This window comes from Oncorhynchus tshawytscha, linkage group LG11 (genome assembly GCF_018296145.1).
Source record: "Oncorhynchus tshawytscha isolate Ot180627B linkage group LG11, Otsh_v2.0, whole genome shotgun sequence".
Classification (NCBI taxonomy): Eukaryota; Metazoa; Chordata; class Actinopteri; order Salmoniformes; family Salmonidae; genus Oncorhynchus; species Oncorhynchus tshawytscha.
In genome coordinates, this window is record NC_056439.1 from 32333809 (window position 1) to 32355293 (window position 21485).

The following is a 21485-nucleotide window of genomic DNA, read 5'->3' on the forward strand; positions in this document are numbered from 1 at the left end:
CAGTCTTCGTCTGTGAATAGAAATTCAATAAGGGACATGACTAGACTTAATGAATAATACTGGTATGTTGCTTTTCAACTCTTTGCAGGTGGATGCAGAGCAGTACTACAGTGAGCTAGAGGAGAAACTGACTGATGAGTTTAATGCAGAGAAGCACCGCATCTCGCTCAAGAGGCTGGGCATCGCCTTCGTGACTTTTCAGGATGAGAGGATGACTGCTGTGTGAGTGAACTATGACCTCTGACATGTTAACTCACTGTTCTGCAGTCTCCCGCAGTGCATGCATGGCACGCCAACATGTTACAGGGTTTGATTGAATGTGCTCATGAGTGTGTCTCTGCCTGTTTTGTGTGATGACTTTGTGTTGTGTTTCTCCCTACAGTATTGTCAAGGACTACAGCCGGGTTGGTTGCCGTCGGAGACCCAAGCAGTCTAGCATCACCACGGTAGTTCAGTCTCACAGGTGGGGTGTAGGCTATGCCCCAGCTCCAAGCGACATCATCTGGTGAGTGAGGAGGCGATCTGAAAGCAGATAATGGCTTGAAATTCCCTCCCATTTGGTTATCTAACTGTACTTAGGACGGAATTCAACCTGACGCATATTAACGAGCTGTGCCCTACCACAGACTTTTAAAGCTGTTTGCAGAGGTCGTTAATCTGTTACTTTCTCTGACAAGAGTGCCGTCTCTAGTCACTGCCATGGGGCCGTTCCACTCAACCATTTAACCATCTTAATTAGATGGATTTTAGAATTATATTTGTGTGGGTTATCTTAGATGGTGTGTTTGTTTTTTTTTTTAATTTTAATGAAATTGTTTGTTGGTAGTTGAGTGTATTTGAGATCAGAAATAAAATGAAGGGTTTAGATGATAACCATCAGCCCCTCTGAGGTCACATAATGTGAGCGTTACATGTGTATGGTGGGATTAGCCGGTGAGGGATCCCCGCCACGCGGCGCTCGCTGTTTGTGCTTCATGCCCCATTGGCTGTGTGTATGGCAGTGTGTGTGGAGGGAGTAGTACTGCTTCCTGGTGCAGGTAGTCTAGACAATTGTGGGGGTCACGGCCGGCTGTGAAACATTGCCTCTGCATGTCGCTCTGGGTAACCGACTGTTTCCCTTCTTTAAAAAGGAGTGATGTGTCCAACCTGTTATCCACTCCAGAGTAGTCAGTGTGCTGGAGCATACTCCCTCTCACTTTAGGGGTTGCTTTTGTTGTATTCATACTTTGTGGGTTTACACAGTAGTACAGATTAGTGGCGACATGACGAAGGCTTTTGGATAGATGAGTATCTGACTTCTTGTTTACTTCTCTGCCTCCAGGGAGAACCTGTCGCTGTGTGGCTCCCGCTGGTGGCTGCGCTTTGTCCTGCTCAATATCCTCCTCTTCCTACTCCTCTTCTTCCTCACCACGCCCGCCATCATCGTCAACACCATGGACAAACTCAACGTCACCCGGCCTGTTGACAGCCTGAGGGTCAGAATTCATTTCAGAATTACAGTGTTTGTGGTGCTGTACCAAAACAAATAAATTCCAGAATGAACTATATTAAAATGAACTCCTAATGTTTTGGTTTCTCCGCATAGAGCCCGATCATCACTCAGTTCTTCCCTACCCTCCTGCTCTGGGCGTTCTCTGTCCTGTTACCCTTCATAGTCTACTACTCTGCCTTCTTTGAGTCTCACTGGACCAGGTAGAGTACTGAACTGCTGCAGGCCCCAGCAGACACTGTCTGACACTCAACCTATGGCCTAGTTCTGTCCCTGAACACCTTCTTCAACAGTTCTCTCTCTCTCTCCTCTCTCTGCGTGCTCTGTCTGCCTGTGCTACTTCTCTAGTCAGGTTGTCATAGTGATCTCTGTAGAGATAATGATATGCACAATGGTCACTATGCACTGAGGAGCAGAATAGCTCTGCATCCGGAGGAGACAACCTCACACAGCACCTATGAGCACCGTCTCTTTACATAACCGCCCCCACCACCCACCCATGTGTTGTGAAGGCGTGGTGTGTGAACGACTTAATGCAAATCAAATGTTTACAGTTATTGGTGTGAAAAGCTCTGCTCGTGGTAATGAGCCCACTATGAAGTCCTTTACATTTGAAATAGTGTGAGGGAGTGCAAATCTAACATATACTGCATGTTCCAAATGTGTTTTGTAACTACATGTCCTCTGTTGTAATGTGGTCTGTTGTGGGGTCCTCAGATCCAGTGAGAACCAGATCACGATGCACAAGTGCTTTGTACTGTTGGTGTTCATGGTGATCATCCTGCCCTCGCTGGGTCTCTCCAGGTATGAATATAGAAACATACATGCTGACCTAACAGCTCATTTATAGTTTCCTGCTATGATCGTTAGAGATTACACATGATCCAAGACCCTGTGCTTCTACTCTAATGTACCTGTGGTTCTTTCATCTCTAGTCTCGACCTGTTCTTCAGGTGGCTGTTTGATGTCAATTTCCTGGAAGACAAGAATATCAAATTTGAGTATGTTTAATTGTTCTGCCCTCTAATGCCATGGTACCATATGCTTAGCGGGCATTGAAACAACTGCCATCTACAGCGAACATGCACCTAGGCTTTGCTTCCTCTCCTCTGTGTGCAGGTGTGTGTTCCTGCCTGATAACGGAGCGTTCTTTGTGAACTACGTGATCACGTCCAGCCTGATCGGCACGGCCATGGAGCTGCTGCGTATCCCAGCTCTGATGGTGTATGCGCTGCGTCTCTGCTTGGCCAAGCCCGGGGCCGAGCGCATCCACGTCAAACGGGTGGGAGGAGCAGTATTTGACTGTATTATTTGTGTGAATTATTGATGTAACTTTTCTTTTCAAGTGTGTTTTGTCGGTCTCTCCAGAGCCAGGCCTATGAGTTCCAGTTTGGTCTGCAGTATGCCTGGACCATGTGCATCTATGCTGTTAGCATGACCTACAGTATCACCTGTCCCATCATCATGCCTTTTGGTGAGTGTGTTTGTGCGTGCCCCCTCCTCCCTGTGTGCGTGTGTCCGCTCGGTATGGATTGGAAGCCTCTCTCCTGCTACTGTAATGTTGGTCACCTCTGCTGCCAGCCTGGTGCAGACTGTGAAGTGAATGTGCTGTAGTCCCAGACACTCAGACACAGCGAGCTGGGAGCCAGACGCCCACTTTACTCCTGTCTCTGCCCAGAGCCGCAACAATCCTTTATTTACTACTACTCTCCAGGCCTTGACGCATGCCTTCCACATTGTATCAGTCCTGGGCTCAACTGCATGCTGTCTTTAACCTGTGATTCACTATGTAGCCCAGAGTTGGTCAGTTCCAACTAAATTCTGAAGTCAACTGACAGGAATGGGAGTTGAATTGACCACAACTATGCTTTAGACGGAAGTTAACAATATTATAATAAGTGATTGGCTGCATATGTCCTCATCAGTCAGCTCTGTAATGTCTGTCTCTCAGGGCTGCTCTACCTGATCCTGAAACACATGGTGGACCGCTACAACATCTATTATGCCTACGTGCCCACCAAGCTCAACCAGCGCATCCACACTGCAGCCATCAGCCAGGTCATCGTGGCGCCCATCCTCTGCATGTTCTGGCTCCTGTTCTTCTCCGTGCTCAGACTGGGTGCGTACTTCCTCTTACCGTAGTCTATCAAACAGACCAATACATGTGGGCTAGCCACTGTTAATCAGATATAGCTTAGTGGCAGCTAGAGTGGTCATATGGTGGTGAGGTCTTGATTGTGGTTCTTCTCTTTCCTTTGTGCTCCAGGTCCAGTGCATCCCATCACCCTCTTCACCTTTGTGTCCCTGCTCTCCTGCCTTGCCTTCTCCCTCCTTGGCCTATGCCTTAGGAAACAGCCTGACAAGTCATCAAGCTACCAGGTCAGCTACCGTATTAACAATTGGACATAGTGGAGTTTTTAATTTACATTTTATTTTACCTTTATTTAACTAGGCAAGTCAGTTAAGAACAAATTCTTATTTACAATGACGGCCAAAGCTGGACGACGCTGGCCCAATTGTGATACAGCCAGGAATCGAACCAGGGTCTGTAGTGACGCCTCTAGGCTAGCAGAGCCTTAACAGTTTTTTACGATAGGCCTAAATCAATGACGTTAGAGTTTAAGTGCTTCAACCATATGCAATGTCTTTATGTGAAGTGGTGTTTAAGCATCTGCTGTGGCTGTGCTGGTGAGATTGAATCCCAATCAGAGATTATTCTTGACCTCTCCTGGACTTCTGGTGTGTGTAGAGCACAGGCCCTCAAAGGCTAAATGACTTCTGTGCCAATGTGTTTCAGATGTCAGACCAGGTGTCTGCTGACCAGCCAGCAGAAGGGGCCTTTGTTAATGCAGAGAGAAGCTCCACCCCATCTAATGTACCTGCCTCCCTTCAATCACACCACTCTCAATTCCTCACAGAGTTGTACAATATTCTCATAACAAGAAGATCTGTATGGGTAATATCTCAGTTGTAGTCATTAGTAACTTGTCTCTGTGTCCCTCTCCTCAGCTGTTTCTGGCATCTGTGTTGCTGGAGCCGGAGCTAGGCCTGACCCCGATGACCTCCCCAGCTCACCAGAGCTACGGGACCATGGCCAGCTCCCAGGGCCGAGAGGAGGAGGAGGAGGACCAGGTTGAAACCGTTGAGACAGAGCTCCAAGAGCCCCCAGACCCTTACTACGCCATGGACAGCCCAGTGGGTAACCAGTGACCTACACCTGTGATATAAGGGAGCGAAAGATGCCACAATGCTGCATATTTACCTTTTTAACCTCAGAATCACATCCAACTGCCTCAGCCCCTCTGACTGGACCCATGTTTGTGAGACCATTTGGATTGTGTCTTTGGAGGTTCTTTGGAACCCAAGGCTGAAATAATTTCTTCCTCAGCCCTGTGGCGGGGATGTGGAGAAAGGATGCAAGTGGCCTTCTCTCCCTCAGTGTACAGAAGTCAGTGACCACACCACAACATCTCTCAAAGCTGTCATCATAAATGAACCATACAGAGGATACTTCAAACAAAAGTGCTGTCATTTTCTGACTTACTGCTTCATAATTTTCTCCCTTTCTTCCCTCTATAAGTTGCATGGAATGAATTAACTAGCGAGGAAGGACACTGGGACAGGAGTAGGGGTGAATTTCACCAACTACCCTACGAGACAGAGTGGTCTTGGCTCTGGTGTGGTAGAGCTCCGTGAGGCAGAGGGTTGCGGGTTGTAATCAAGCCATCTGCAGTGAGAGAACAGGACAGACGGATGGAGGGCAGAGTGGATCTCGGAGCTCTAACACTCCCTATGGAGGAGAAGGCACAAGGAACCCAATGGGACCTGACGCTATTGTATTTTTTTTTTTTTGTCAAGGTTGTTATTTTTGCTATTCTGTAGTTGCCCGTTGTATGTGATATTATTGTGCTGAAGGGCTGCTTATTGTTTAATAACAATGTATTTATGGTGCCATCCCTTTATTGTTTATAAATATGACTGTGAAAAAGGTGTCTTCTTGTTGGACAAGTCCAGGTAGTCAACCATTTCGAAACATGATCTCCAATTTACTTTGGTTTTATGTTTTGCGTAAATGTCCGGCGGCAAAAAGTAGTCAAGAAAAAATACTAATCGTTCTCTATTGCATCGTGGTTTCAGTAGTCCAAACCAGTCCTCTCCACTGCATGTTGAGAATGCTGTATAAAAGAAAGGATTTGTCTGTACATTGAGGGTTGACATGGAGTATAACAAACTAAACGGCTTTCTCTAATGCTGCATAAGACTCGGCTGACAGTCATACAGTAACCTTTGCTAGTGTTGTATTGCAAGTGTTTTGCTGCTCGAAGGAGAGGTTTCCTTGCCAAACTGAATGTAAACTGATTGTGGTTAGTAATCGTGCTCTCTTGCTGTGCCTTGAAGAAAATCGCTCTTTCGTCTAGCAATCCAGCATGGCCTGAAATATGCTGCATGGTCTGAACTAAAAACCAGGGAAAAGATGTAGACAGACTTAAATTAACAAACACACAGAGTAGCGTATGGCCATAGTTCTATCAAATGCCACCCATAACCAGCTATTATCTTACTCCCATCATTTGTGTGAGCAGCCATCTTCCTATGAATAGTTCCCTCCGCCAATAAACATTATGCAAAATACTTATTTTCGGTGTAATTTGAGTATTTAAAAATGTGGCCAAAGTCCGCTTCTATTTAAAGTATTTTCAATATTCCTATAAATTGCTTTTTTTATTTTAAACAATTATAAATGTCAAATTAAAATAACACCCCTAGGACCAGGTTCAAATGCATGGTATTAAAATATTTGTATTTGAAAATACAATTGTCTGTATTTCAAATCAAATCGATTCCTATTTGACTATTTTCAAATACTTTACAAATGTATTTCCCAAAATACATTCTAATATTCAACTGCTTGTATTTTCATAACAAAAACATCTAAATACCTACTTCAAAGTGCATTTGAAAGTACTTTAAATACCCAGATCTGACAAACAGTGTGCTCCACAGACCACTGAGCTAATGATGTTGACTCATTATGTGCTGACTGGATTTTCTAGTCTCATTTTTTTTTTTTTCCCAATGAAATCATTTGGATTGTAGCTTAAGGTGCCTTGTGGGTGTCACTCTCTCTGTCTGCAGTTTCTAACTGTTGTATTCTGTGATCATATAGCCAATCTCTTTGTAGATTCCTTTGAAACTTGTTTCTCTGGTGTCTTGGCCCTTCCGACAATGTTATGATAAGTTATTGTTAGTTTTGTTTGTCATCATGCAGAAATGGTGGTTCCTGTTTTTTCCTGAACCCAAAGAAAGCTACAGAATATATATATATATTAGAATAGTACTCAAATTAGAACTGTAAAATTGTTTGCCTAAGAAATGTCACCTAAAGGTCCAGGTACTTTTTAGTGCATCCCTGGGAAGGTTGCCATTTTATGGTCATTGAAGTATATTCTTGATATACCCTGATGTCTTTATTTGCTATAATTTGTTATTATTCTTATTATAAATAGTGTTTGTTAGAAGTGGTTTTGTGAAACGGACAGAATATTATAGGATAAATCTAGTGTGTCTTATAAAATCTAAGTTATTTGTTTAATTTCAGGGGAACTAGAATTGTTTTATGAACAAATGTCCAGCATAAAAACAAACTGATCATCCCAAAACGAGTCACTGTGTTATGTTCACAGTGTAGGCCAACGCTACCATCTGAGATGTTAATTGTGGAGAGCAACACAGTAAAATCAGTTTGAACAGCACATCACAGAAACCATAAACAAAAAAGTGCCTAAGCTCACCAAATGTGTGCTCTGGATTTCAGCATGTCGTTTCACAGGCCATGAAGTTCATATATAGGCGCTACTTGGTCAATCCGATGTCTGCATTGGCCGTGCAGCATTTACTGCGGTACGGCCTCTTCAGAAGTCAGGGCATTCATACTTCTTGCGCTTCGTGGAGCAGCGCAGAGCTGTTGTCAAGGAAGTGAGCTTGTGTTTATACAGGACCTCCCGCCCTCACCTACCCTCAACCAATCATGTAAATGCGGAGCTATATGGAGCTCTCCATTGCTACAAAAGTTGAGGCTACGGCGACGCAGTACAGAGCTCATTTTGACCTCTGCATTCCTCCGTAGGCTCCGCAATTGCGTCACATCATCCACACGGTGCCTCCTACCACATTTTCAGATCAAGCATAAATTGTCTCTTCCTATTAAAACATGTTAATCAATTATTTTTTTATGGTGGTCATAACGGTTGAGTAAACACATCAAAAAGAAAGCTTGGTTCTTTATGTTCCAATAACAATGAGTGGGGGAATGTACTTGTAAAACTCACTGAGATTTGATTCCAAATTAGCTCTGTTGTAACTCTTTGTCATTTGTGCTCATACATCAAATGCTCTTCACATGGGTGCCCTGGCTCTATTTTGGGGATACAGTGGTTTTCCACTTAGGCCAAGCTCTTATTTTTATCCTTTACAGGAAACTGGTGTGTCCTTACTGAAGTACTACTTATAGATTTCTCTGAATCATTTACTTTTGCAGGGAAATAAAGTAAAACAAACATTCTGTCATCTTGACATAAATGTGTGGCTTGTTTTTCTTTTTAACCTGAGGTTGAGGAACAGTGGGAGGGTGTGTAGCATTGACCTCTGACCGGACATGCCTGAGCTGTTCTGTGTCAAATGTCTTTGAAGTGCTGTGAGTGCAATTCAAGTTGAATCCATGGCCACTAGTGCCCCACATCTTGTGCTACAGGGAACAGGCTCCCTTTTCTCCTCTGTCTCCTGTGGTCTAGGGAAGGGGACAGAGTCACAAGTTCAGCAGAAGGCACGGCGCTTCCTGTCAAGGAAAAAGCCAAGGGGGACCTGCTGAGAGTTGACCAGGCTTTTATAGTGTTTTTTTTATATGGTGTGGTTTCTCATGCTGGCCATGAGAAAATGTAGCCTACAATTGACAGCGGCTCGTTGTCCAAGCACGTTTGGATATTCAGCAATGAGTGCTAGGTTCTCGCACAGGGTCCAAGAGAGAAGGTTAATCTGCCATCATTGGTCAATTTGCCATCATTTAGAAACATTTTCATAAACTGGTATTGTTCTCAAACTATTGCCCTCAAATGTTCTGATTTGCAATGTATTGCATCAAAAATTATATATTTTTTTCAAAATCCCCAATTTTGTCAAAAGGCATTTTAATGGTCAAACCTGTTGGTGCTGAATCAAGGTTGTGTGGGGAATGAGTTTCTCTGCTGATCAGATTTGTTCACAATGACCATGAATTTGCCTGGCAGCACTATGTCCCATTGTTAATAGGAAAGACTGCGCCCCGGTCAGAGCTGCAGAGACAGGGTTAATGCATGCAGGTGCTCACCTCCCTGATGACCAACTGTTTGGAGAAGTGCTTCTGCATACAAACTAGCCCTGGTACAAGCCTGTGTGCATACTGGAGACCTCATTGGTCCTGTAAGCTTCATGTGGGGATTGTAGGTTGAATGGGGGCAACTCATTGAGTGAGGCTGCCTGTCGCCAGAGCATGGTAGAGAAGGAAAGCTGAGTCCAATACCACTGAATAACATCGCCCTTAGTGCTGTTTAGGACAAATGTGCATCAGCATCCCTAAAATCTACGCTTAGTGCGCTATCAATAATTCATTTACAGAGACTTTAATATGGGGAAGATAAAACCTATTATTCTGATAAGTTTTTGTGTGGGATAAATCACTGCCATTTTGACCATTGAGAGAGAGATATAAAACGCCTGACATTTTCCCCTGTCACCACAGGCAACTGCTTGGAGCACGCTTCTTAGTGAAAGGTGAATTCCTTTGGGTGTGTTGTACAGAGCTTTTCCTCTGTCATCTCAGAAGCTCAGAATAGAATGTCTCTACCTCCTGCAGCCCACCATATTGTCATTTCCCCCACGGCTTATGCTGCCTCCTTATTTCCACATGCAAATTCCGCTTAATCAGTTGCTGCTGTTTTATATTTACATATCTTTAGTTTAAAATGATGTAAAGAAAACAAAGCACAGCTTATATTTTTCACCCCCAGATAGCATAAGTTTACAGGAGACTTGTAGATGCAGGCTATAGGTGTGAGTGTACTCAGACAGATGATCAGTGTGTTCCAGGCCAGACAGGGCTTTGAAGGCCAGACAGGGGGGGCAGTGTCTTGCTCTTAGATCTTGGAGGAGATCGATGTGAGATCCAGTGTGGAGCTGTGAAGGTCTTGGCAGGCAGCGTGTCACAGAAGGTGGAGCTCATTAGAGGAATGTTGTCCTCATGAAATGCCACTGTCTCCATCTCCCAGAAGAGGTGTCAAGACCTGTTATCTAATGCAGGAGAACAGTGCCATTAGAGGGTGGCTTCATCTGAGTGTTACCATGGCTTCATACTTCAATTAGAATATAACCTTTCTAATGTTTAGACTGCAAGTCAAGTGAGAGAGATACTACCTTACTGGAACAATGTTCTGTATCCCTGCCTGTACTTTTTAGTGGAGCAGTCTGTACCAACAGAGAAAAACATAACAAGCACTCTATGCCAATTGAGACACCTCAAGTTAACTGGGAAGTCAGTTGTAAACTCTAAGCTTTCAACAGAAAATCTTCACCTGTTTATGACATGTTAACAACACCGTAATAAAACTGTCATGAAACAGCAGACAGAAGTGCTTTTCCTCTGGTTGCTAAGGTAAGTGTTGCCGTGCAGCAGTGGTGAAGCCATCAGTGCTCAGCTGCCTCCAGGCTGGATGATCTTAGAGTGCTAACCTGATTAGCCCCAGTCTGCTAGCCCCCTCCATCTCTCTACAGCCCCCTTCTCCTCTGTATCATATATCTGCCGCCCGCCAGCCAGCACCACTTGAGGAGAGTGTCTGTCTTCCTTCCACTTTGGACCTTTGCTTAACAGTTTCCATGACAACATCCAATCCCCCTTCATTCCAAAACACATTGCTTGTCTGTTGTCTTTTCTGCCTGCTTTTCTCTATCAAAGTCTCGACTGATCCTCCAGCAGCTATCAGGTATGGTAATGTACAATGTCCTCAAGTGGCCTCATGGGACAACTGTTGATCACTCTGGAGTACAGATACTTACCTCAATTATTCTGTATCCACCCATCTCTTGTGTATACTTTACCTATGGCAAGTGGTCAAACCGTCTCTATATCCCTACATATGCCACTGGGTTGTACAGCTGCTGCTTCACAAGACCTTTATACCTATAGTGGAGGTGAATACGCCATAGCAATCCTCAGCACAGCAGATCATCTCCATGTTATGTGATGAATGATGTGTTAAACTAAATGTTTTTCTCAGCTCAATCCCCCGAATATACACCCCAGCCTAAGTGTTACTCCCTTTGAGTTACAGTAGGACAGGCAGTGACTAGCATCAATCAACCAAAATCTCAGACAGAGAAGATGGAAAGCGCTGCAGAGAGACAGATTTGGTTCATGTCAATTACTGCTTTATAACCAGAGCAGACAGCCAGCTCATGGATATGACTTTTACAATGATGCAAGCAAATTGAATATGCAAATGCTTTGTGGGATAAATTAACCCAATGTGTTGAATGGAGTTCGGCAATCTGATACAGTACATAACTTAGTCCCCATCTCTCTCTCTCATCTCTCCCATTCCCTCCCGCACGCGCGCACACACACACACACACACACACACACAAAGCTTCGCTTAATACTTTCAGAAATGGTGTACGTCTGCATTTTTGAGGGCAAGAAAGCACATTAGCCATGTAGCGGCTAAGAGTTCTTGGAATCCTGGGGATGTGATGTATGTGACATTGCATGATTAAGTGGGATGATATTCACTCTGCTCTCTGGTTTTCAGATGAAGTCCCTCTGATCTCTATAGCCACAGGGAAGGGGCCAGCCAGTACACTGATGTTACATAATCCCAAGGAATAGCCAACCGGAGCGAGGGAAATTGTGCATCGTGTGATTGATTACAAACCCTGAACTCCGCATTACTACCATCGCACTGACAAACAAACCAACATAGTGGAAGAAAAACAATAAACATTGTCATCTTTTTTTCAGTAGTATGTCCACAAAAGATCACCTTTATTTCCTATTAATTGAGTAAGCACACAACACATTACATAAGTATAGGATGGGGTCCATTTTACGAGCTGTTTGGTTGAGGGAGTATGTATTTGCATTAAGTGTCACGTGTTTTTGGTTAAAGGATAGTTGAAATCATTGCTGTTCGCAGCTGAGTTGACGAGGTAGACATTGAGACACTCATAAACAGAATATCATGTTATTTAAATGTACCAATGCAAATCACACGCAAAACAGGCCTACTCTCAGATCTTTGAAATCGAGACAATACACACAGCAATCTGCCTAGTGCCATGTATAGACATATTAGAACATGTGTTCAACTCATAGGTCTGGTTTCCTAGACTCAGATGAAGCTTATTCTTGAACTAAAAAGCACGTTCAATGTAGATTCTCTATTGATAATGCTTTTTGATTCAGGATAAGGGTTAATCTGGTAAGGGAAACTCATTATGCTAGTTGGAAAGTGGGAGAGAGGAACAAATCTGAATTAGTAGTGCTGCCATAGCCTGAAAATAAAGCTCACAGGTGATTGAAAGTAAAGATAAAGTGAGATCTCCTTTAGACATGGTAATGAAATGGTTGTGTACTCAATGCCAACAGACATCCTTGTAGGGATCACACATTGATAATATGGCAATTATACTGATTGAGGAGAAATGTCTCTCTTACATTTATCATGACTTAAGGATTAAAGCTCACTCATCAATATTTAAAATGCTTAACAGCCTTGTGCTGCAAATTAAAAGAAAAAGACATGGATTTGACATAAATGTTGTGGTTAACGTAACAGTTTGGAAAAACTGTGTTTGCAATGGCATATAGTCATTCACATACGTAAAACACTTGAAAATACAAAAATACATTGTATAAAAGTAATCTCAGACTGAAGCAATATTCACCACATATCAGCAGATTGGAGATATAGTAGTGTAGTGTTATTATCAAATACTTGGTGTATTATAGCTAACTTGGCATTGTGACTTTCAATGTACAGGAAGATAACGAATGATACACACTGTATAGGAGCATATAGGTAAATGTGTTCATAGCAGTAAAAAGGACGTACACATCTCTAACTATCATCTCTATCATCTCTAACCTTCATCTCTATCATCTCTAACTATCATTGCTTACTATTTCAGGTTGGATGTAGTGAAATTTGTTTATCAATAAATGCTTTACGGTTGTCCACAGAAAGATACTCCAAGCTCTTAATTAACTATGAGCTAAATAGGGAAGAAAAAATGTCTGAATAAATCCTGGCTTTGTTTTTTTACCTTTATTTAACTAGGTAAGTTAAGAACAAATTCTTCTTTTCAATGACGGCCTAGGAACAGTGGGTTAACTGCCTGTTCAGTGGCAGAACGACAGATCCTTTGTACCTTTGTCAGCTTGGGATTTGAACTTGCAACTTTTCGGTTATTAGTCCAACGCTCTAACCACTAGGCTACCCTGCCACCCCAATTGTCAATTACCTATTGGGTCCAAAAAGCCTAAATAGATTACTACTATATTTCTTGCCTGTTTACAACATATGATAGCAGTATTTACAATATATAGATACAGTGTGTGGTTCAACACCACTTTACATTTACAATTAGTGAAAACTGAATGAGCCTAAACTAAGTCAAGCCCAAAGACCCTCAAGCAAATAATCTACTGTTGAGTTCCATTACATCAATTAGCTAGAACTCAAGAGAGGAGAATAACCATTTATTTTAGAATAAGTAACAGTCAGTTGAAGCCTATTGAAATATTATGGTAATACGCATATGGCAACGTGAGCTTTACAACCTCTACTGTCGGAGGAGAGGAGAGGAGAGGAGAGTGCCACATACACATTTCAGACAAAGGTGCACATGGACACCCTAACAGTCATAGAGGTCACATAGAAAAGCTTTAGAATACATGAACAGTTCTTGTCATTTTCTATTGAGCATCATCAAAAGTAATGTGTTTGTTAATAATACCAATGGCTTTAAGAATCAAGTTCACCTCTAAGGATTGTTACACTCCAGGTCATGGACACACACAAAGAAAGGAGAGCATTAGTATGTGCCATTATCAGGTCCCTAGCCTAACTCAAAGATATAAATATAGAATCATGACAATCACTCTAAACAATAATCTTGGACATACTGTACTTTTGTGAACAATGTTTCTATATCACTGGTTGATTTGGGAGAGGGCCCATATTGTAGCTGCCCATTCCAGCCAAGTAATACAGCCAATATAGCCAGTGTTTGACAATTGTGTGACTAAGATACATCACAAAAACCACCACAATCAATGTAATTATTTGAGTAGATACATCAAGGCATTATTTACAGAGCAATTTCAGTTATTACCTTAATTTAACCCTATGCTTCCTCTAATATGAGGAACTCAAACTGCAGACCAAAGGTCTGGTTGACCCATAACATCCCCACAATGTTATAGCAGCACTCTGGCAGCTACAACATCCACAGCAAAAACAGTTAACTCTGAACACCAGGTGATTCGACCATTATTTGTTATGTCAAGTGTGATAACGCCATTCGTTCACCATATACAGCAATCAAACCTTTATGCTGTGAGTTATACAACCTTACTCCATAGCAACCATGAGGGTGATTAGACAGCAACTGGTAGCAGACCCCAAGCGTATGTTTCAGTCAGTCTTGTGTTCTCCGTTCTTGGCCCATCCTCTGCTCATGGCCGCCACTACAATGGTGTACATGTTGAGCCAGGCCTGACGCAGCGGGGCTGTGTACCCCTGACCCAGACTGCACTGCAACATGTAGAGAAGGGACTCCCCCACCACCTGCAACATACACACACATGCTTGCAAATATTCTGAATATTGGCATAGATTGGTAAATTGTTGCAAGTTGTGTTTATTAAAAGTTGTATAGTGTACAGTACACACAGTATGACAGTAATGTATTAGAGTAAGTGATCAGAGTGACAGTAGTCTTACAGCGAAGGACTGGGTGTTAACCCCGACTGCCTGGTGCTTCTTCCCCAGGTTGAGCAGAAAATCCTCCAAGGTATGGAGGTTGTCCAGGTGACTGACTGCTGCATCGATCACCAACATTACCTGGACACACAAGCACACACACACACACACAAACACGCACAAGAATGTACGCACACACACACAAACACACACACAACAAAGAAACGTGAACATACACCAACATGCAGCAAGAAGTTAGACATTTCCGTGGATTTGTTTCCATGAATTAGCCATTTAACTGTCAGTTTTAACAGTGATGGGCTGAGCAGAGTTACCTTTGTGACATGGTCCAGGAACTCAGGGCTGGAGAGGCAGTCTTGTATGGTGCCACAGTTTGTGTTGTAGTGAAAGAGGTTGAGAAGTGCAGGCTCTAGTTCAAACAGTCTGCACAGACACAGAAAACAATGCAGTACTGTAGGTGCAGATACTGTAGATACACGTAGTCGTAAGTCACACAATAGTTCTGATTTTAATGTCTGGTGTAAGCTAATAGGACTGTCGGAAACAGTTCTTCTCTAGCGTCTGTTTTAGTAGCAGCAGTTCCAAAATAAAGACTATTGCAGCCAGTCGCCAAGCAACAAGTCAAGCCTCCAGTCCCGGTATAGGGAGTGTACGATGCACTATCTGTGTTGGTTAAGTGTATTTCTCTCTCCAAGTGCTGTTTACTATGGCGACTACATTATTTACACTATGTTGCACTATGCCGGGATATTTTCAGTGCAGACAACTGCAAATTGTAGTGAATGGTTAGGTTTCAGTAAACTTTCTTACAAAACAAAATGCTGCAGATATCAACAAACACTCTGTTTTGGTACACATACAGTAAAGGCTGATATATATGAATCACCATGAAATCTTCATGGAGGAACACATGCAACTTCTCCTAACACCTTTATTCCCTCCATTCCTAACTGCTCAAATAAAAAGCTTTAGCTCAGAACTGTACCTGGAGAACATGATGACTCCGTGTGGAACTTTGTTCTTGCCAAGACTCTCCCAGCTGACTCGGATCAGCTCCTTCTCTTTCTCTGTCAGCTTCTCCATGCCCAGGGTCGCTCAATGTGAGGACTAGTTCTCGTTGCAGGAATACGCCAACCTCTTTGCAGGATCAGAGGAAAAGCCTCCGGTCTGGGCAACCCATTACACTGTTGTAGACTCGGCTTGGGAAACCTCTGACGACCCACCTGGAAACTAAGTGTAAGTACAAGAGGGAAGACATAACATAGGAAAACCAAAACAATAGAAAGAGGGACTTATGATCGTTGGATGTGTGCAAATCCCAGCATACCTTGGTTGTGAGACTCTTTTCTCCTCACAAGCTACCTGTGTGTGTGTGTGTGTGTGTGTGTGTGTGTGTGTGTGTGTGTGTGTGTGTGTGTGTGTGTGTGTGTGTGTGTGTGTGTGTATTTGTGTGTGTGTGTGCAGAGCTGCTTTGGCAGGCACCCTTGTGCACTTACTTGCTCTCTTGCTCACGGTGCATTCAGAGAGAGACAAGTCATCCGCCGCTCTTATCTGTCACACTGACTGCTGTCTCTGTCCCTCCCCCTTTCTCTCTCCCGCTATGCTCTCTCTCCAGCGCTGTGGATTTGTTCACCCCACTAAAGAAGGAAAGATTTCTCTCTTTTTATCTGTTGAGTATGTGATGAGCTACAGCTCCTCCTGCAGGTGAACCAAGGGCTGTCAAAAACATCAACCTCCCCATAAATAAACAAACACATATAGGGTGCACCTTGACTTGCACTGTCACCTCCAGAGGAGGTTGGTGATAGGAGCTATAGGAGAACAGGCTCATTGTAGTGGCATGGAATCGAGTCAAACATGTGGTTTCCATATGTTTGATGTGATTGATACCATTACATTCATTCCATTCCAGCCATTACAATGAGCCCATCCTCCTATAACTCCTCCCACTGGTCACCTCATATATGGTTAGAGTGCAATGAACTAATGCGGGATAAGTAAACAGTTAATCATAAGCATGATGTTGCATGATGGGGAATGTCAGACCCCAATTGGGGGCCAAAATTAACATTTTAGAGTTGCTCTTTAACCTTGCTATGAATCTTTCTACCATCAGATAGTTTTATGCCCAAAAGCTACACTGAATGAAACTCTGTAGTGCTTCAACCACAGACACTTAATCTGGAGCACTTGAATAATGAAATGTGTGGGAATTTTTATATTGTAGCTGAAGTAATAACAGACTTGAGGGCTCCACCTTTGCAAAAGTATATGGTTATTGTTTAACTGCTTGGAGAGGCGTCTTCTCAGACACTCAGATGACCAAGTCTGGTGGCCAAACTTACAGCATGTCATTACCCCACATAAGAGATGGGTTTTTTCTCAGCCATGCTATTGCCTGTTTTATTGGAATGCTTGCTCAACCGTTTCATTACATAGGTTTTTCCCCCACACCTTTAAAGTTAGGATGTAATTAAACAGCCTTGCCCTACTATTCTCTGGGCCAGAGAGGTGATAGTGTTGTATTCCATATGATCTTATGCTGTTAGCCATGGCATTCTCTGTGTTTATAGTAACTTCTGTATGGAATACCCAAGATGGTAAAAAGCAGTCTCCTGCTTGACCACTGGGGGGGTGTAAAGAGGAGAAACATGGTTTCCATGACAACCTCACTGGAGCCCTTGAACTTCTGTCATGTGATGCTTGAGCTCTCTTGGATCTGTCATTCAAGCATCTCCAACCGATGTGAACCTGGTTTAATTGATGGGATTTCAGCTGAATGATGGGATCACAGCTGGTTTGATTGATGGGATTTCAGGCCTACTGTACAGTGTAAAAGACCATTTAAGGTCACTCAATGACTTCCATAGCCATCTTTATCCGAATACAGCCAAACATTTGAGGTGGGACTTCACATCACGGTTCTGTGATGGTACCCTCCAAATGACCATATAAACTGGTGGTCGGCTGCCAGCTACAGTGTGTAGGGATCTGTTGTCAGCTTCTTTGAGTGTGTTTCATCAGCCAACTTGATATCCAGTAATGTACATACATATTCAGATATTTCCATCTGGTTAGCAAAATCCCATAAATACATGGCTGTAAACTGCTTCAGCTCACTGTGGAGGCCAGTATTAAACCCCATTTGAAGTGGAAATGGGCAGAGAGCAGTGCACTGAATGCCTTTTGTGATGGAAGATGAATGTCTAGACCTATATACTTAACTGGCACTGTGGCTCTTGAAATAGCCAGAGACCTTAACCAAAGCATCAAAGAAATGTCCATTTCTGACGTTTCCTGTCCTTATTGGACCTGTCCATTGGCAACATATTTATGGCCTTGCATGACAGATTTAATATCGTACTATAATATCCCTTAGATCACTGTCAGCACTTTGATTTATCAGTGAGGGATGACATACTAACTACACCAGGACCATTCAGAATCTGTAGTATTGGCCTATGTTTTGTTTTTAAACTCTTTTTTTTCCATCTGGTTACTAAGTATCTGTTCTCCTTTGTAATGCCACGCGTATCCCGGCAAAATTGTATAAAACCAAATAAGCCCTTGATAGGGCTTATTAGGGTTTTAATAGGGTTGAAATATTATGCAGCCATACATTTAATATTCCATAATACCCTGCCATTGTAAAATTCAAAATGACTTATAAATATATAGCTATATAAACCTTTATTAATTTTCTCACATTTGCTCCAGTTAATATCAATTTAAAAGCTCCAGAGGCCACATGTCCCTGTTTAGAAAGGTCATAATCCATAACAAACATGTCAGACAGTCAAAGACCGGGTCAACATAGTTAAATTAGACTAGAATTATTTTAGAACATAGTGCTCTTTGAAACAAAATGGCTATATGGAGTTTCATGCCGGGTCGACCTTTTTGATCATACATTTATTTCCACTCTGGTTTTCACGCTCTCTTCCTCTACCTCTTCAATTTTCTCCCAGACGTCTATGTTTCCATCCCTAAATCAGACATGTCGGGTTAGAAAATGTCTATATTGTAATTACATCAACGTTTTGCTTGGCTGCAGTATTTGTCACCTCTTCACTAAATACTTTATGACAGTCTCCCTGTATTATGTAACGCAACATTGTATAAATGACCAAACCACATGGCGCCCTTGGAGTTCCAGCTGCAGTGGTATTCCTAGTGGTATTATATATTGTATGAATACAACTAACAGTTAGTGGGTAGACACACTGCTACACACCCTTGTTGTCATTGTAGGTACCTTTTCTCCATGTTACTCTCAATACTTTGGTCATCACAATCGTCATCAGATTTGAAGATCGTGTCGTTTCAAACTCTCATTCAAACCAGCTTCTGCGTAGGTCGCTCTGCGTGTTTCTAGAGCAATTCCATCAAAAGCAATGGAATAGAAAAGGGGCAGTTAACAGTTCAAAGGCTCTTCTCAAGTGTTTGCAATTCCATACATGTAGTTTCCAGGTCATTGCAAGCCCATAGTTTACCTGTGACACCTGTTCAAAGAGGTAAGGATGGTCAGTGACTCTGGTCTTCATATCCTGTAGCTCCTTCTTATACTCTTTCATCCTTTGTTGCTCAGACTCGCTACAAGTACAGAGCCACAGACACATTAGGTAAAGAAATACAGTACAACTCTTTAATCAGTCTGTTCTTTTTAGTTTTCATCTAAGGAATTTCCATGTACTCACCAGTGCTGTTTCAGCTTCTGCGCTCTTTCAGGCTGCTGTGAGGGTCCATGACCTTGGCACGGACAGCCACTGTCTTCTTCATGGCCTGAGACATCATCCTGTGTTTCCTCATAAACTCTGCACTCTCCTGCTCCGTGCTCTCCCTCTGCTCCACAGACCTTCTGATGGACCATAGGACAGAGAGAGAGTAATAGTCATCTTTACTGTGATCTGTGCAAATGAAAGAAACACATCTGATAGTGAAGTTCACAGTTCCCTCTTACCTAATGGCCATACGGCGTTTCCTTGCTGCATCTGTAATGTAGGTGGGAAGCGTATCTGTAGACAGCGATGTTAAACCACCAAAGGAATTGCTTCTCTTCAAAAAGGCACTGACTATGGATTCCTGAGAACAAAAATAACACGAGGAAACAAACCAAAGCCAAAGTAAAAATCATATCAGTTCTACACTGAACTAAGTTCTATTTACAGAGTGCTACAGTAAGCTCACTTGTTCTTTTTCAGAGCTGCTCCTGCTTGTTCTTGAGGGCAGGGTTGATGTCCGCAGGTGGAAGGGCTGACACTTGGTCACATCTTTCCTCTCGGCCCTCCTCAAGGCTTCCCTGTGGAAAGCCTTGTGCAGCCTATCTAAGTCAGGGACCTGGGAGGTGGTCTGATCCAGGAAGGCCAGGACCTCCTTCTTAGTGTGCTGGGAGCTGTGAGGTTCAGGGTTCTCAGTATGAGTTTGGTTCTCTATAGGTGCTGTGGACTTCCTCAAGTTCTCCTGGGCCCTCGGCTGGATGCATATCATCCTGCGCAGCTCCTCCTCTACAGAGCATGCAGAATTCAGTGGGGGGGAAAAATAGATTTAGAGAGGATAATAATACATTTATAACACCATTCCCTGTACCTTAGCAACATCTCAAGAGATGTTTTTTTAGGGAACACACCTTTCAAATGGTCTCCATCAGCTTCTCTCTCTTCTTCTCATCTCTCTCCAGGAAGCTGAAGGGCTTCTGCATGGAGAGCATGAAGTCCTTCCTCTGTTCATGGCCTTCCTTCCTCTCCCTCTGTCGCACCTGCATCATAGAGGCGCAAAAACACTTGGACAAGCACAGGAACAGCACAGAACTTCCTCTGACACTCCACCTCCTCTTTCTCCTCTTTACTTAGTTGGTGCTGCTCTGTTTCTGTTGGCCTTGATGCTGAAGTTGCTGTGATCCTCTCTGTGTGACAGTTGTGACAGATGCCCAGGCTGCAGAGGATGTGATAGACCTCTACGATTGTCTGACCTGTTGGGAGGTCCTGGAGTACTAGACTACCTGTCGACATCTGCTGACAGCATAGAGTTCTGCTGGATTCTTCTCTTCAGGCCCTCTCCCTGTCTCCTCTCTGTCTCCTGCAGCTGCTGCTTGTGGGCCTCCTTCATTGCTTGCAGCTGGTGTTGGAGCAGCACGTCTGATCTCAGGCCATCCTCCAGGAAAGCCTGATGATCTACAATGTTCCTCTGCTCCTGCATCCTAGCAGCAGTGTGTCCTCCTGAACCCAACACTCACCAGACAGCTATGGAAAGAAGAAAAAGGAAGACATTTTGATTATATTCCAAAAACACCTCTTCAAGAAACGCCTCTCACAGTGAGAAAAACCCAGCTATTTTTATTATCCACAGAACTGACAAATATCAGGAAAAAACAGGAGAAAAACTCCAGCAGCACATGGTGTAAACCTGCGCAAGGGTTACCCTAGCAACCAAACTCCTTCTCCTAACTTTAGCAGAGAGGTATTCTTATGTCTATGGTGTTAACATAGTACATGCTAAACTACTGTTTTAGGGCAGAAAAATAGTATTGTTTCACAATGCATAACTACAATCAATTGTGAGATGAAAATATAGTGGAATGTTGAAAAATAGATATTAGAAAATAACCTGATGCTCGTGCACGATAGAACTACCGTAGACTTATTCCAGCGCAACATTCTTATCCCCTTCTTCCTGCTTCACAATAAAGACAGTCATATATCGACGTCATATATCCACAGACACTGTTACAATGTTATAACTTTAGAATTACTGGATAATGTTTAGCAAAACCAATATATTTGACTCCACCCCCTGCAGCCCTCTAACGTTTGATTGGCTGAAGTAAATGCTTGAGGTATCATGTTCATACATTTTACACATTTTTAATGCAAGCGGCGTGTTAATCTGTATCTCTTGTACATTGCCCTTCTGAATTCGGTTTTGAATTGTGTTTTAATATGAATAGCACCAAAGTGCAGATAACTTGT

At 43.0% G+C, this 21485-nt stretch overlaps 2 protein-coding genes across 7 annotated transcripts in view; one reads left to right on the forward strand and one right to left on the reverse strand.

Moving 5' to 3' along the window:
* Window positions 1–8062, forward strand: part of LOC112261761 (calcium permeable stress-gated cation channel 1) — a 33887-nt gene extending 25825 nt beyond the window's left edge. For both annotated transcript variants that reach the window (XM_024437355.2, XM_042330022.1), the window contains 12 exons: window positions 89–222; window positions 383–505; window positions 1322–1475; window positions 1586–1692; window positions 2207–2293; window positions 2425–2490; window positions 2609–2771; window positions 2858–2963; window positions 3441–3608; window positions 3756–3868; window positions 4287–4364; window positions 4499–8062. In XM_024437355.2, the coding sequence (XP_024293123.1) occupies window positions 89–222; window positions 383–505; window positions 1322–1475; window positions 1586–1692; window positions 2207–2293; window positions 2425–2490; window positions 2609–2771; window positions 2858–2963; window positions 3441–3608; window positions 3756–3868; window positions 4287–4364; window positions 4499–4699 (1500 nt within the window). In that variant the 3' untranslated portion in view covers window positions 4700–8062. The remainder of the gene's footprint in view (window positions 1–88; window positions 223–382; window positions 506–1321; window positions 1476–1585; window positions 1693–2206; window positions 2294–2424; window positions 2491–2608; window positions 2772–2857; window positions 2964–3440; window positions 3609–3755; window positions 3869–4286; window positions 4365–4498) is intronic.
* A 3468-nt stretch (window positions 8063–11530) lies between these two features.
* Window positions 11531–21296, reverse strand: LOC112233187 (neuroglobin-1). 5 transcript variants are annotated; one of them, XM_024400639.2, is made up of 11 exons: window positions 21124–21281; window positions 20147–20759; window positions 19708–20024; window positions 19481–19602; window positions 19218–19378; window positions 18776–19113; window positions 16017–16157; window positions 15506–15750; window positions 14835–14943; window positions 14521–14640; window positions 11531–14364 (listed from the first exon to the last, which is right to left on the reverse strand). In XM_024400639.2, exons 8-11 carry the CDS (start codon window positions 15601–15603, stop codon window positions 14212–14214), a joined length of 480 nt encoding a protein of 159 aa, XP_024256407.1. In that variant the 5' UTR covers window positions 15604–15750; window positions 16017–16157; window positions 18776–19113; window positions 19218–19378; window positions 19481–19602; window positions 19708–20024; window positions 20147–20759; window positions 21124–21281; the 3' UTR covers window positions 11531–14211. The 5 variants fall into 5 exon arrangements, 2 of the variants coding, with proteins under 2 accessions (XP_024256407.1, XP_024256408.1); XR_006084561.1 differs by lacking the exons at window positions 11531–14364; window positions 14521–14640; window positions 14835–14943 and having other exon boundaries at window positions 15600–15750; window positions 18776–18891; window positions 19014–19113; window positions 21124–21295; XR_002950733.2 differs by lacking the exons at window positions 11531–14364; window positions 14521–14640; window positions 14835–14943 and having other exon boundaries at window positions 15600–15750; window positions 16017–18506; window positions 21124–21296.
* Window positions 21297–21485: the final 189 nt, after the last annotated feature.

Bases quoted from the DNA above. Each gene is read 5' to 3' on its own strand.
- LOC112233187 (XM_024400639.2), bottom strand. From the start codon at position 15,603: ATGGAGAAGCTGACAGAGAAAGAGAAGGAGCTGATCCGAGTCAGCTGG. The intron at 14,944-15,505 runs GTACAGTTCTGA...GTGTCTGTGCAG, and splicing joins GGAGTCATCATGTTCTCCAG to ACTGTTTGAACTAGAGCCTG. The intron at 14,365-14,520 runs GTAAGACTACTG...TGTATGTTGCAG, and splicing joins TTAACACCCAGTCCTTCGCT to GTGGTGGGGGAGTCCCTTCT.